The sequence below is a fragment of the Salmo salar genome, chromosome 22 (assembly GCF_965601325.2).
Source record: "Salmo salar chromosome 22, fSalSal1, whole genome shotgun sequence".
In the NCBI taxonomy this organism is placed as follows: domain Eukaryota; kingdom Metazoa; phylum Chordata; class Actinopteri; order Salmoniformes; family Salmonidae; genus Salmo; species Salmo salar.
In genome coordinates this window covers 63636889-63651012 of record NC_138312.1, presented here as the reverse complement: position 1 = coordinate 63651012, position 14124 = coordinate 63636889, and the positions used below count along the sequence as shown (strand labels likewise).

Here is a 14124-nt window from a genome sequence, read left to right as displayed (position 1 = left end):
CCTACTCCTCCAGAGCGTCCAGTGTGCGCTCTGAACACTCCGAGGGCAAAAACGCTCTGGATTTACGAACGGACAACCTGACAACGCTCTGGATTTACGAACGGACAATCTGACAACGCTCTGGATTTACGAACGGACAATCTGACAACGCTCTGGATTTACGAACGGACAACCTGACAACGCTCTGGATTTACGAACGGACAATCTGACAACGCTCTGGATTTACGAACGGACAATCTGACAACGCTCTGGATTTACGAACGGACAATCTGACAACGCTCTGGATTTACGAACGGACAATCTGACAACGCTCTGGATTTACGAACGGACAATCTGACAACGCTCTGGATTTACGAACGCCCAGAGGGCGCACTCACTCCGGCACACCAGATTGAATTTACGAACACACCAGATATCGTAAAATGTCGAGCTAGTCGTTTATTATGCTAACAAGCTAGCAAGAGGTTGCATAGCAACGGCATCAACTTCCAGTAGACAGGCAAAGCACTAGTACGCTCAACAGAAAGGAGACCATTTGTTAATTAAAATGTGCTTATAGTATGTAGTTGACATTATGTTGTAGTATACAACTAGCATGCTAGCAGATACCCATAGACTTTCCAGTCACTGCGCTAATGTTATAGAAGGTGTTTATCTCTTCCAGTAGGCTCGCGTCACTGGGCAAGCTCACTGAACCTCAGTCTAAAAGGGTCAGTAAAGTAACAGATTAAACCTGGGTCCAGGAAACTGTTCCATAGAGTTGAACCATACAGGTTGCATTCCAGGCCGACTACATCGCATTGAATCGACCCAATGGTTGTGTGCCACGTCATCGACTACGCTGTTCGGCACCAGATTGACCTATCCATGGGCTGTGAGATCTAGCTGATTGGTCGGTTGATATGTTAAACACCTATCCATGGGCTGTGAGATCTAGCTGATTGGTCGGTTGATATGTTAAACACCTATCCATGGGCTGTGAGATCTAGCTGATTGGTCGGTTGATATGTTAAACACCTATCCATGGGCTGTGAGATCTAGCTGATTGGTCGGTTGATATGTTAAACACCTATCCATGGGCTGTGAGATCTAGCTGATTGGTCGGTTGATATGTTAAACACCTATCCATGGGCTGTGAGATCTAGCTGATTGGTCGGTTGATATGTTAAACACCTATCCATGGGCTGTGAGATCTGGCTGATTGGTCGGTTGATATGTTAAACACCTATCCATGGGCTGTGAGATCTAGCTGATTGGTCGGTTGATATGTTAAACACCTATCCATGGGCTGTGAGATCTAGCTGATTGGTCGGTTGATATGTTAAACACCTATCCATGGGCTGTGAGATCTAGCTGATTGGTCGGTTGATATGTTAAACACCTATCCATGGGCTGTGAGATCTAGCTGATTGGTCGGTTGATATGTTAAACACCTATCCATGGGCTGTGAGATCTAGCTGATTGGTCGGTTGATATGTTAAACACCTATCCATGGGCTGTGAGATCTAGCTGATTGGTCGGTTGATATGTTAAACACCTATCCATGGGCTGTGAGATCTAGCTGATTGGTCGGTTGATATGTTAAACACCTATCCATGGGCTGTGAGATCTAGCTGATTGGTCGGTTGATATGTTAAACACCTATCCATGGGCTGTGAGATCTAGCTGATTGGTCGGTTGATATGTTAAACACCTATCCATGGGCTGTGAGATCTAGCTGATTGGTCGGTTGATATGTTAAACACCTATCCATGGGCTGTGAGATCTAGCTGATTGGTCGGTTGATATGTTAAACACCTATCCATGGGCTGTGAGATCTGGCTGATTGGACCTCTTTCTAGAGCTCCGACCTGAAGATCATTGACATCATGATTCAACCTCGTTTTCTTCCGAGTTCCCAGTTGTCTTGAAAGCACCCTAAATCCAGAGAATGTCAGACTTTGATGACAAGTGAACACAGCAAAACAAGATGAGTCCAAAAATGTATTGTCTGCTGCTGCATAAATGATGTAATATGCCAGGGAGATGTGTATACTGTAGCTAAGAAAGTAATACTAAGTGTATGTTGTGTAGTAAGCTGTTAGTAACCCATGTGCCTCACCCTAATAATTTGGTCTATTTTCACCTCTTAATTCCCCCTACTGTTCTAACTTGATGGTGCACATGTAGCCTTTAACCTGTTTTAGAGAAATGTAATCATTGAATATTGTAAGAGCTTTCATGCCCCCTTTATTTATCCTCCGGTTCTGACTTGGTGTAGAGGGAGAATACTGTAAAGAACAGCCCATAATCTGAATTATGTCTCTGTACATTTCAAAAGTGCAAAACAAATAGATATATTGACTAGGTCCGTCCTAGCCCGCTCATTAATGTCTTAATCGAAATTATGCATTGCCTCTTATCCATCCACTTGTCGTCCCCTTATGCCACAGTTTGTACAATTGTCATGAGAAATCACATTTGTTTAAGCAAGTCAGCCAAATCAGCTATGTTTTCTTAAAAGCCAGTAAATGAGGCTGAATGAACTGTTTCTCTGACACACAAGGCTCCGCTGATAGCCAGGTGCAGCAGTGGTAAGGTGTTGGGACTGCTGTTGGGACTCTGCTGTTGGGACAGCTTTACGTAGGCCCTAACAGTTAGTGGGCATCGTTTGTCACCGTTATAGTGCAATTAATGTATTGTTTAGTGTTGTGTTGTGGGTTTGCTGGAATGCATCTTAAAAAAATATATGTTTTTTTTTTTAAATTTGCCCCACCAAGATATACATTCTAAAACCATCACTGCACCCGTCTATAATGACCACACTAGAACAACCAGCCCCTGGTGAGACTGGCCGACTGGGATGTATTAGTACAGTCTGATTATCCTGTCTGAGATGTATTAGTACAGTCTGATTATCCTGTCTGGGATGTATTAGTACAGTCTGATTATCCTGTCTGAGATGTATTAGTACAGTCTGATTATCCTGTCTGAGATGTATTAGTACAGTCTGATTATCCTGTCTGAGATGTATTAGTACAGTCTGATTATCCTGTCTGAGATGTATTAGTACAGTCTGATTATCCTGTCTGAGATGTATTAGTACAGTCTGATTATCCTGTCTGAGATGTATTAGTACAGTCTGATTATCCTGTCTGGGATGTATTAGTACAGTCTGATTATCCTGTCTGAGATGTATTAGTACAGTCTGATTATCCTGTCTGAGATGTATTAGTACAGTCTGATTATCCTGTCTGAGATGTATTAGTACAGTCTGATTATCCTGTCTGAGATGTATTAGTACAGTCTGATTACCTGTCTTAGATAGAAAAGTAATCAGACTGTACTAATTTGAGATGTATTAGTACAATCTGATTATCCTGTCTGAGATGTATTAGTACAGTCTGATTATCCTGTCTGAGATGTATTATTACAGTCATTACCTGTCTGAGATGTATTATTACAGTCTGATTATCCTGTCTTAGATATATTAGTACAGTCTGATTACTTTTCTGAGATGTATTAGTACAGTCTGATTATCCTGTCTGAGCTGTATTATTACAGTCTGATTATCCTGTCTGAGATGTATTAGTACAATCTGATTATCCTGTCTGAGATGTATTAGTACAGTCTGATTATCCTGTCTTAGATATATTAGTACAGTCTGATTACCTTTCTGAGATGTATTAGTACAGTCTGATTACTTTTCTGAGATGTATTAGTACAGTCTGATTATCCTGTCTGAGCTGTATTATTACAGTCTGATTATCCTGTCTGAGATGTATTAGTACAGTCTGATTATCCTGTCTGAGCTGTATTATTACAGTCTGATTATCCTGTCTGAGATGTATTAGTACAGTCTGATTATCCTGTCTGAGATGTATTAGTACAGTCTGATTACCTGTCTTAGATAGAAAAGTAATCAGACTGTACTAATTTGAGATGTATTAGTACAATCTGATTATCCTGTCTGAGATGTATTAGTACAGTCTGATTATCCTGTCTGAGATGTATTATTACAGTCATTACCTGTCTGAGATGTATTATTACAGTCTGATTATCCTGTCTGAGATGTATTAGTACAGTCTGATTATCCTGTCTGAGCTGTATTATTACAGTCTGATTATCTTGTCTGAGATGTATTAGTCCAGTCTGATTATCCTGTCTGAGCTGTATTATTACAGTCTGATTATCCTGTCTGAGATGTATTAGTACAGTCTGATTATCCTGTCTGAGCTGTATTATTACAGTCTGATTATCCTGTCTGAGATGTATTAGTACAGTCTGATTATCCTGTCTGAGCTGTATTATTACAGTCTGATTATCCTGTCTGAGATGTATTAGTACAGTCTGATTATCCTGTCTGAGCTGTATTATTACAGTCTGATTATCCTGTCTGAGATGTATTAGTACAGTCTGATTATCCTGTCTGGGATGTATTATTACAGTCTGATTATCCTGTCTGAGATGTATTAGTCCAGTCTGATTATCCTGTCTGAGATGTATTAGTACAGTCTGATTATCCTGTCTGAGCTGTATTATTAGTCTGATTATCCTGTCTGAGATGTATTAGTCCAGTCTGATTATCCTGTCTGAGCTGTATTATTACAGTCTGATTATCCTGTCTGAGATGTATTAGTCCAGTCTGATTATCCAGTCTGACAGTTGTTTACCTGGGGAAGGTGCGACTGCGTAGCTCCTTGATGAACACCTGACTGCCGTTCTGAACCGCTCTGATGTCTCCTCTCTGTCCCGTGTCGTGTTTAGTCCTTTTCTTGTTTTTCACTAAAAGAAAACAAAAATATTAACACACATAAACACAAACAACACCGTTAGGAACAACAACAAAATATATGTACTGTGAGTCACTAATAAAATAATATCACCATAAGGGTCCTATTGACTAGACACCACAGGGTCAGGGGTCCTATTGACTACACACCACAGGGTTAAGGCCCTATTGACTAGACACCACAGGGTTAAGGCCCTATTGACTAGACACCACAGGGTCAGGGGTCCTATTGACTACACACCACAGGGTTAGGGGTCCTATTGACTAGACACCACAGGGTTAGGGGTCCTATTGACTAGACACCACAGGGTTAGGGGTCCTATTGACTACACACCACAGGGTTAGGGGTCCTATTGACTAGACACCACAGGGTTAGGGCCCTATTGACTAGACACCACAGGGTTAAGGCCCTATTGACTAGACACCACAGGGTCAGGGGTCCTATTGACTACACACCACAGGGTTAGGGGTCCTATTGACTAGACACCACAGGGTTAGGGGTCCTATTGACTAGACACCACAGGGTTAGGGGTCCTATTGACTACACACCACAGGGTTAGGGGTCCTATTGACTAGACACCACAGGGTTAGGGGCCCTATTGACTAGACACCACAGGGTTAGGGGTCCTATTGACTAGACACCACAGGGTTAGGGGTCCTATTGACTAGACACCACAGGGTTAGGGGTCCTATTGACTAGACACCACAGGGTTAGGGTCCTATTGACTAGACACCACAGGGTTAGGGTCCTATTGACTAGACACCACAGGGTTAGGGGTCCTATTGACTAGACACCACAGGGTTAGGGGTCCTATTGACTAGACACCACAGGGTTAGGGTCCTATTGACTAGACACCACAGGGTTAGGGGTCCTATTGACTAGACACCACAGGGTTAGGGGCCCTATTGACTAGACACCACAGGGTTAGGGGTCCTATTGACTAGACACCACAGGGTTAGGGGTCCTATTGACTAGACACCACAGGGTTAGGGGTCCTATTGACTAGACACCACAGGGTTAGGGCCCTATTGACTAGACACCACAGGGTTAGGGGTCCTATTGACTAGACACCACAGGGTTAGGGGTCCTATTGACTAGACACCACAGGGTTAGGGGTCCTATTGACTAGACACCACAGGGTTAAGGCCCTATTGACTAGACACCACAGGGTTAGGGGCCCTATTGACTAGACACCACAGGGTTAGGGGTCCTATTGACTAGACACCACAGGGTTAGGGGTCCTATTGACTAGACACCACAGGGTTAGGGGTCCTATTGACTAGACACCACAGGGTTAGGGGTCCTATTGACTAGACACCACAGGGTTAGGGGCCCTATTGACTAGACACCACAGGGTTAGGGGTCCTATTGACTACACACCACAGGGTTAGGGGTCCTATTGACTAGACACCACAGGGTTAGGGGCCCTATTGACTAGACACCACAGGGTTAGGGGTCCTATTGACTAGACACCACAGGGTTAGGGGCCCTATTGACTAGACACCACAGGGTTAGGGGTCCTATTGACTAGACACCACAGGGTTAGGGGCCCTATTGACTAGACACCACAGGGTTAGGGTTCCTATTGACTACACACCACAGGGTTAGGGGTCCTATTGACTAGACACCACAGGGTTAGGGGTCCTATTGACTAGACACCACAGGGTTAGGGGTCCTATTGACTAGACACCACAGGGTTAGGGGTCCTATTGACTAGACACCACAGGGTTAGGGGTCCTATTGACTAGACACCACAGGGTTAGGGGTCCTATTGACTAGACACCACAGGGTTAGGGGCCCTATTGACTAGACACCACAGGGTTAGGGGCCCTATTGACTAGACACCACAGGGTTAGGGGTCCTATTGACTAGACACCACAGGGTTAGGGGTCCTATTGACTAGACACCACAGGGTTAGGGGCCCTATTGACTAGACACCACAGGGTTAGGGGTCCTATTGACTAGACGCCACAGGGTTAGGGGCCCTATTGACTAGACACCACAGGGTTAGGGGTCCTATTGACTAGACACCACAGGGTTAGGGTCCTATTGACTAGACACCACAGGGTTAGGGGTCCTATTGACTAGACACCACAGGGTTAGGGGTCCTATTGACTAGACACCACAGGGTTAGGGCCCTATTGACTAGACACCACAGGGTTAGGGGCCCTATTGACTAGACACCACAGGGTCAGGGTCTTATTGACTAGACACCACAGGGTTAGGGGTCCTATTGACTAGACGCCACAGGGTTAGGGGTCCTATTTACTAGACGCCACAGGGTTAGGGGTCCTATTGACTAGACACCACAGGGTTAGGGCCCTATTGACTAGACACCACAGGGTTAGGGGTCCTATTGACTAGACACCACAGGGTTAGGGTTCCTATTGACTAGACACCACAGGGTTAGGGGTCCTATTGACTAGACACCACAGGGTTAGGGGTCCTATTGACTAGACACCACAGGGTTAGGGGTCCTATTGACTAGACACCACAGGGTTAGGGGTCCTATTGACTAGACACCACAGGGTTAGGGGTCCTATTGACTAGACACCACAGGGTTAGGGGTCCTATTGACTAGACACCACAGGGTTAGGGGTCCTATTGACTAGACACCACAGGGTTAGGGGCCCTATTGACTAGACACCACAGGGTTAGGGGTCCTATTGACTAGACACCACAGGGTTAGGGGTCCTATTGACTAGACACCACAGGGTTAGGGTTCCTATTGACTAGACACCACAGGGTTAGGGGTCCTATTGACTAGACACCACAGGGTTAGGGGTCCTATTGACTAGACACCACAGGGTTAGGGCCCTATTGACTAGACACCACAGGGTTAGGGGTCCTATTGACTAGACACCACAGGGTTAGGGTTCCTATTGACTAGACACCACAGGGTTAGGGGTCCTATTAACTAGACACCACAGGGTTAGGGTTCCTATTGACTAGACACCACAGGGTTAGGGGTCCTATTAACTAGACACCACAGGGTTAGGGGTCCTATTGACTAGACACCACAGGGTTAGGGGTCCTATTAACTAGACACCACAGGGTTAGTGGTTTGAACCAAACAGACCTGAATGGGGAAAGACATCCTGAACCTCTCTTGTCTTATTGGCTACAGTGTGCACTAATTAATGAAGCCCTGTGTAATGTCAGCCTGGAGGACTGCAGTAGGTACGCCAGAGAGACGGACAGAAAGACCTACTGGTGGATTTTCCATCGGTCTTCTCACAGTTGGGACAGTGGTAGATGTCAATGTCTGGAGCCTCGTCCTCATCCACACCAACACAGCTGGAACACACAGAGAAATACATTGGCTATATAATACAGCTGAAACACACAGGGAAATACATTGGCTATATAACACAGCTGAAACACACAGGGAAATACATTGGCTATATAACACAGCTGAAACACACAGGGAAATACATTGGCTATATAATATAACACAGCTGAAACACACATAGAAATACATTGGCTATAAAACATAGCTGAAACACACAGAGAAATACATAAGCTATATAATATAACACAGCTGAAACACACAGGCTATATAACACAGCTGAAACACAGAGAAATACATAGGCTATATAACAGCTGAAACAACAGACAGAAATACATTGGCAATATAACACAGCTGAAACAACAGACAGAAATACATTGGCTTGCTCCTCAAGAAATGCCGGCGGCCATGACAGAAGCCAATCTCGAGTTGTCTTGGGGGTGTGGTTTGATGTGGGTGTTTCTTGGGTGTGTCCTTACCACCACCAAGACACGCCCCTCTGTCAGGACCTTTCACCCTCCCACTCAAATCACAACAAAAAAAAACTCCTGCAGGTTCAAGTTCAATAACTACAGGCAGATTTATGGTGAGACGTCGGAGGAAGCTTTGAAAAGGTCCATAGCTTACAGAATAATATGAGAAGAATGCAATTGTTGAATTTATTTCGATATTCTAAACTAAGTGTTATGCTAACATTCAAATGCAGGCCCATGTAGAATAAACCATTTACATAACAGAGCATTCAGAAAGTATTCATACCCCTTGACTTATTACACATTTTGTTGTGTTACAGCCTGAAATTAAAACAGTTTTCCCCCCTCAATTTAAACACAATACCCATAATGACAAAGTGAAAACATGATTTTAGAAAATTGTGAAAACAAAATACAGAAATATATTTAAGTCTTACCATAGATTTTCAAGATGATTTAAGTCAAAACTGTAACTCGGCCACTCAGGGACATTCACAGTCTTCTTGGTAAGCAACTCCAGTCTATATTTGGCATTATGTTTTAGGTTATTGTCCTGCCGTTTCTTTTTATCCTAAACAACTCCCTAGCCCTTGCCGATGACAAGCATACCCATAACAGCCACCGCCATGCATGAAAATATGAGGAGTGGTACTCGGTGATGTGTTGTGTTTGCCCCAAACATAATGCTTTGTATTCAGGACATAAAGTTCACTTCTTGGCCCCATTTTATGCAGTTTTACTTTAGTGTCTTATTGCAAACAGGATTAATGTTTTGGAATATTTGTATTCTGTACAAGCTTCCATCTTTTCACTCTGTCATTTAGGTTTGTATTGTGGAGTAACTACAATGTTGTTGATCCATCCTCAGTTTTCTCCCATCACAGCCATTAAACTCTGTTTTAAAGTCACCATAGGCCTCATGGTGAAATCCCTGAGCGGTTTCCTTCCTCTCCGGCAACTAAGTTAGGAAGGACACCTGTATCTTTGTAGTGACTGTGTGTATTGATACACCATCCAGTGTAATTAATAACTTCACCATGCTCAAAGGGATATTCAATATCTGCTTTTTATTTTTACCCATCTACCAATAGGTCCTCTTCTTTGCGAGGCATTGGAAAACCTCCCTGGTCTTTGTGGTTGAATCTGTGTTTGAAATTCACTGCTCGACAGAGCTCTTACAGATAATTGTATGTGGGGGGTACAGAGATGAGGTTGTCATTCATAAATCAGGTTAAACACTATTATTCCACACAGAGGGAGTCCATGCAACTTATTATGTGAGTTGTTAGTACATTTTTACCCCTGAACTTATTTAGATTACCATAACAAAGGGGTTGAATACTTATTGACTCAAGACATTTCAGCTTTTCATTTTCTATGAATTTGTAAAGATTTCTAAAAACACAATACCCCATAATGTGAAAGAGGAATTGTGTGTAGGCCAGGGACAAAAAAACTAAATTCAACCCATTTTAAATGCAGGCTGTAACAATAAAATGTGGGAAAAGTCTACTTTCTGAAGACACTCTAATACAATAGAAGCACTGCTCTATTAATATAACAATGTGCACCTTTCATCGTTCATTCCTAACCGATACAGATACTGTCTGGTGATAACGGCAAAACCATGGTAACATGTCAGAGTGGTCATGCCTTCCTGTCTGGTGATAATGGGGTTACCATGGTAACATGTCAGAGTGGTCATGCCTTCCTGTCTGGTGGTAATGGGGTTACCATGGTAACATGTCAGAGTGGTCATGCCTTCCTGTCTGGTGGTAATGGGGTTACCATGGTAACATGTCAGAGTGGTCATGCCCTCCTGTCTGGTGGTAATGGGGTTACCATGGTAACATGTCAGAGTGGTCATGCCCTCCTGTCTGGTGGTAATGGGGTTACCATGGTAACATGTCAGAGTGGTCATGCCTTCCTGTCTGGTGATAATGGGGTTACCATGGTAACATGTCAGAGTGGTCATAATTCCTGTCTGGTGATAATGGGGTTACCACAGGAGTTCCCTGATCTCCCTCTCCATATTGACTACCGTAATTTCCGGACTATTAAGCGCACCTGAATATAAGCCGCACCCACTGAATTAAAAAAAATTAATCATTTTGAACATAAATAAGCCGCACATGTCTATAAGCCGCAGGTGCCTACCGGTACATTGAAACAAATGAACTTTACACAGGCTTTAACGAAACACGGCTTGTAACAAAAATAAATAGGCTTTAACGAAACACGGTTTGTAACAAAAAAATAAAAAATTAGCAGTAAGCTTTAGTTGTCTTTTTGCACTGAGTCAATTCCTCACGCTGCTGTTTCCAACGTCTTATCATCGACTCATTAAGACCAAGCTCCCGTGCAGCAGCTCTATTTCCTTTTCCAACAGCCAGATCAATCGCCTTCAACTTGAAAGCTGCGTCATATGCATTTCTCCATGTCTTTGCTATGATGAGGGTGACAAAATGACTACCGTAATCAGAATGATGGGAAGTTTGAGAGCGCTCGATTTAATCTAAACAGTAAACTAAAAAGTTGTTTGACCTTAACCCGTTCGGCAATTTCATTGGTCTAATGAAAGCTTCATGCTGCCAAAAAACTGAGCACGTCACAGAATGTGTTTTTTTGGAGAGAAAAAAAATTGAAAGCGGGAAAAATCCATATATTAGCCGCGTCATTGTTTAAGCCGCGAGGTTCAAAGCCTGGGAAAAAAGTAGCGGCTTATAGTCCGGAAATTAGGGTAAAACCATTCAATTCAATAATTAAAAAAAGACAACACAAGTAAAAGTTGTGTCTAGTAACATTTTAATGCCGAGTACCAGGTCTCTGTCCATTCAGAGACATCAGTATCTAGCCTGTCTGTCAGAGTGTCTGGTCTCTGTCCATTCAGAGACATCAGTATCTAGCCTGTCTGTCAGAGTGTCTGGTCTCTGTCCATTCAGAGACATCAGTATCTAGCCTGTCTGTCAGAGTGTCTGGTCTCTGTCCATTCAGAGACATCAGTATCTAGCCTGTCTGTCAGAGTGTCTGGTCTCTGTCCATTCAGAGACATCAGTATCTAGCCTGTCTGTCAGTCTGGACTTCCTCACATCAAGTCTCCATGTCCTGGCTCCATAAATGTTTATGTGAACACACAGTCCCTGTTCTATTAACCAATGGCAGTTAGGACAGGTCATATCTGACACGCAGTCCCTGTTCTATTACCAATGGCAGTTAGGACAGGTCATATCTGACACACAGTCCCTGTTCTATTACCAATGGCAGTTAGGACAGGTCATATCTGACACACACAGTCCCTGTTCTATTACCAATGGCAGTTAGGATAGGTCATATCTGACACACACAGACCCTGTTCTATTACCAATGGCAGTTAGGACAGGTCATATCTGACACACACAGACCCTGTTCTATTACCAATGGCAGTTAGGATAGGTCATATCTGACACACAGTCCCTGTTCTATTACCAATGGCAGTTAGGACAGGTCATATCTGACACACACAGACCCTGTTCTATTACCAATGGCAGTTAGGACAGGTCATATCTGACACACACAGTCCCTGTTCTATTACCAATGGCAGTTAGGATAGGTCATATCTGACACACAGTCCCTGTTCTATTACCAATGGCAGTTAGGACAGGTCATATCTGACACACAAACAGGTACTATGTTGAAATTTGAACAGGTTAAACTAAACCCACCTAATTCTGTTTTCCCCATTGGAGAACAGACAAGAGGTGAGGTCTTTGGCATAGCAGCGTAGATCAACTCCTGGCCCCTCATTCAAAGGTACTGGTCGGTCACACACACACACACACACAACACACACACACACACACACACACACACACACACACACACACAGAGAGTACTGATTACATTATCAATGGTGGTTATGATCAGGCTGGTTCCACCAGGCTAGGTTATACCCTGGACATTATATGGTGATCAGGCTGGTTCCACCAGGCTAGGTTATACCCTGGACATTATATGGTGATCAGGCTGGTTCCACCAGGCTAGGTTATACCCTGGACATTATATGGTGATCAGGCTGGTTCCACCAGGCTAGGTTATACCCTGTACATTATATGGTGATCAGGCTGGTTCCACCAGGCTGGGTTATACCCTGTACATTATATGGTGATCAGGCTGGTTCCACCAGGCTAGGTTATACCCTGGACATTATATGGTGATCAGGCTGGTTCAACCAGGCTAGGTTATACCCTGGACATTATATGGTGTTTACAGTGATCAGGCTGGTTCCACTAGGCTAGGTTATACCCTGGACATTATATGGTGATCAGGCTGGTTCCACCAGGCTAGGTTATACCCTGTACATTATATGGTGATCAGGCTGGTTCCACCAGGCTAGGTTATACCCTGGACATTATATGGTGATCAGGCTGGTTCCACCAGGCTAGGTTATACCCTGTACATTATATGGTGATCAGGCTGGTTCCACCAGGCTGGGTTATACCCTGGACATTATATGGTGATCAGGCTGGTTCCACCAGGCTGGGTTATACCCTGGACATTATATGGTGATCAGGCTGGTTCCACCAGGCTAGGTTATACCCTGTACATTATATGGTGATCAGGCTGGTTCAACCAGGCTAGGTTATACCCTGGACATTATATGATGAACACAGTGATCAGGCTGGTTCCACCAGGCTAGGTTATACCCTGGACATTATATGGTGTTTACAGTGATCAGGCTGGTTCCACTAGGCTAGGTTATACCCTGGACATTATATGGTGTTTACAGTGATCAGGCTGGTTCCACTAGGCTAGGTTATACCCTGGACATTATATGGTGAATACAGTGATCAGGCTGGTTCCACCAGGCTAGGTTATACCCTGGACATTATATGGTGTTTACAGTGATCAGGCTGGTTCCACTAGGCTAGGTTATACCCTGGACATTATATGGTGTTTACAGTGATCAGGCTGGTTCCACTAGGCTAGGTTATACCCTGGACATTATATGGTGTTTACAGTGATCAGGCTGGTTCCACTAGGCTAGGTTATACCCTGTACATTATATGGTGATCAGGCTGGTTCAACCAGGCTAGGTTATACCCTGGACATTATATGATGAACACAGTGATCAGGCTGGTTCCACTAGGCTAGGTTATACCCTGGACATTATATGGTGTTTACAGTGATCAGGCTGGTTCCACCAGGCTAGGTTATACCCTGTACATTATATGGTGATCAGGCTGGTTCCACCAGGCTAGGTTATACCCTGGACATTATATGGTGATCAGGCTGGTTCCACCAGGCTAGGTTATACCCTGGACATTATATGGTGATCAGGCTGGTTCCACCAGGCTAGGTTATACCCTGGACATTATATGGTGATCAGGCTGGTTCCACCAGGCTAGGTTATACCCTGGACATGATATGGTGTTTACAGTGATCAGGCTGGTTCCACTAGGCTAGGTTATACCCTGGACATTATATGGTGAATACAGTGATCAGGCTGGTTCCACCAGGCTAGGTTATACCCTGGACATTATATGGTGTTTACAGTGATCAGGCTGGTTCCACTAGGCTAGGTTATACCCTGGACATTATATGGTGTTTACAG

The 14124-nt window shown here is 43.9% G+C and overlaps 1 protein-coding gene across 1 annotated transcript in view; it reads right to left on the bottom strand.

Moving 5' to 3' along the window:
* The window catches only part of phf2 (PHD finger protein 2), a 130255-nt gene that overhangs the window by 100227 nt on the left and 15904 nt on the right, over nt 1-14124 (bottom strand). The window contains exons 2-3 of the mRNA XM_082967765.1: nt 7984-8069; nt 4653-4764 (exon numbers count right to left, since the gene is read on the bottom strand). Of these exons, the coding sequence (XP_082823891.1) occupies nt 4653-4764; nt 7984-8069 (198 nt within the window). The remainder of the gene's footprint in view (nt 1-4652; nt 4765-7983; nt 8070-14124) is intronic.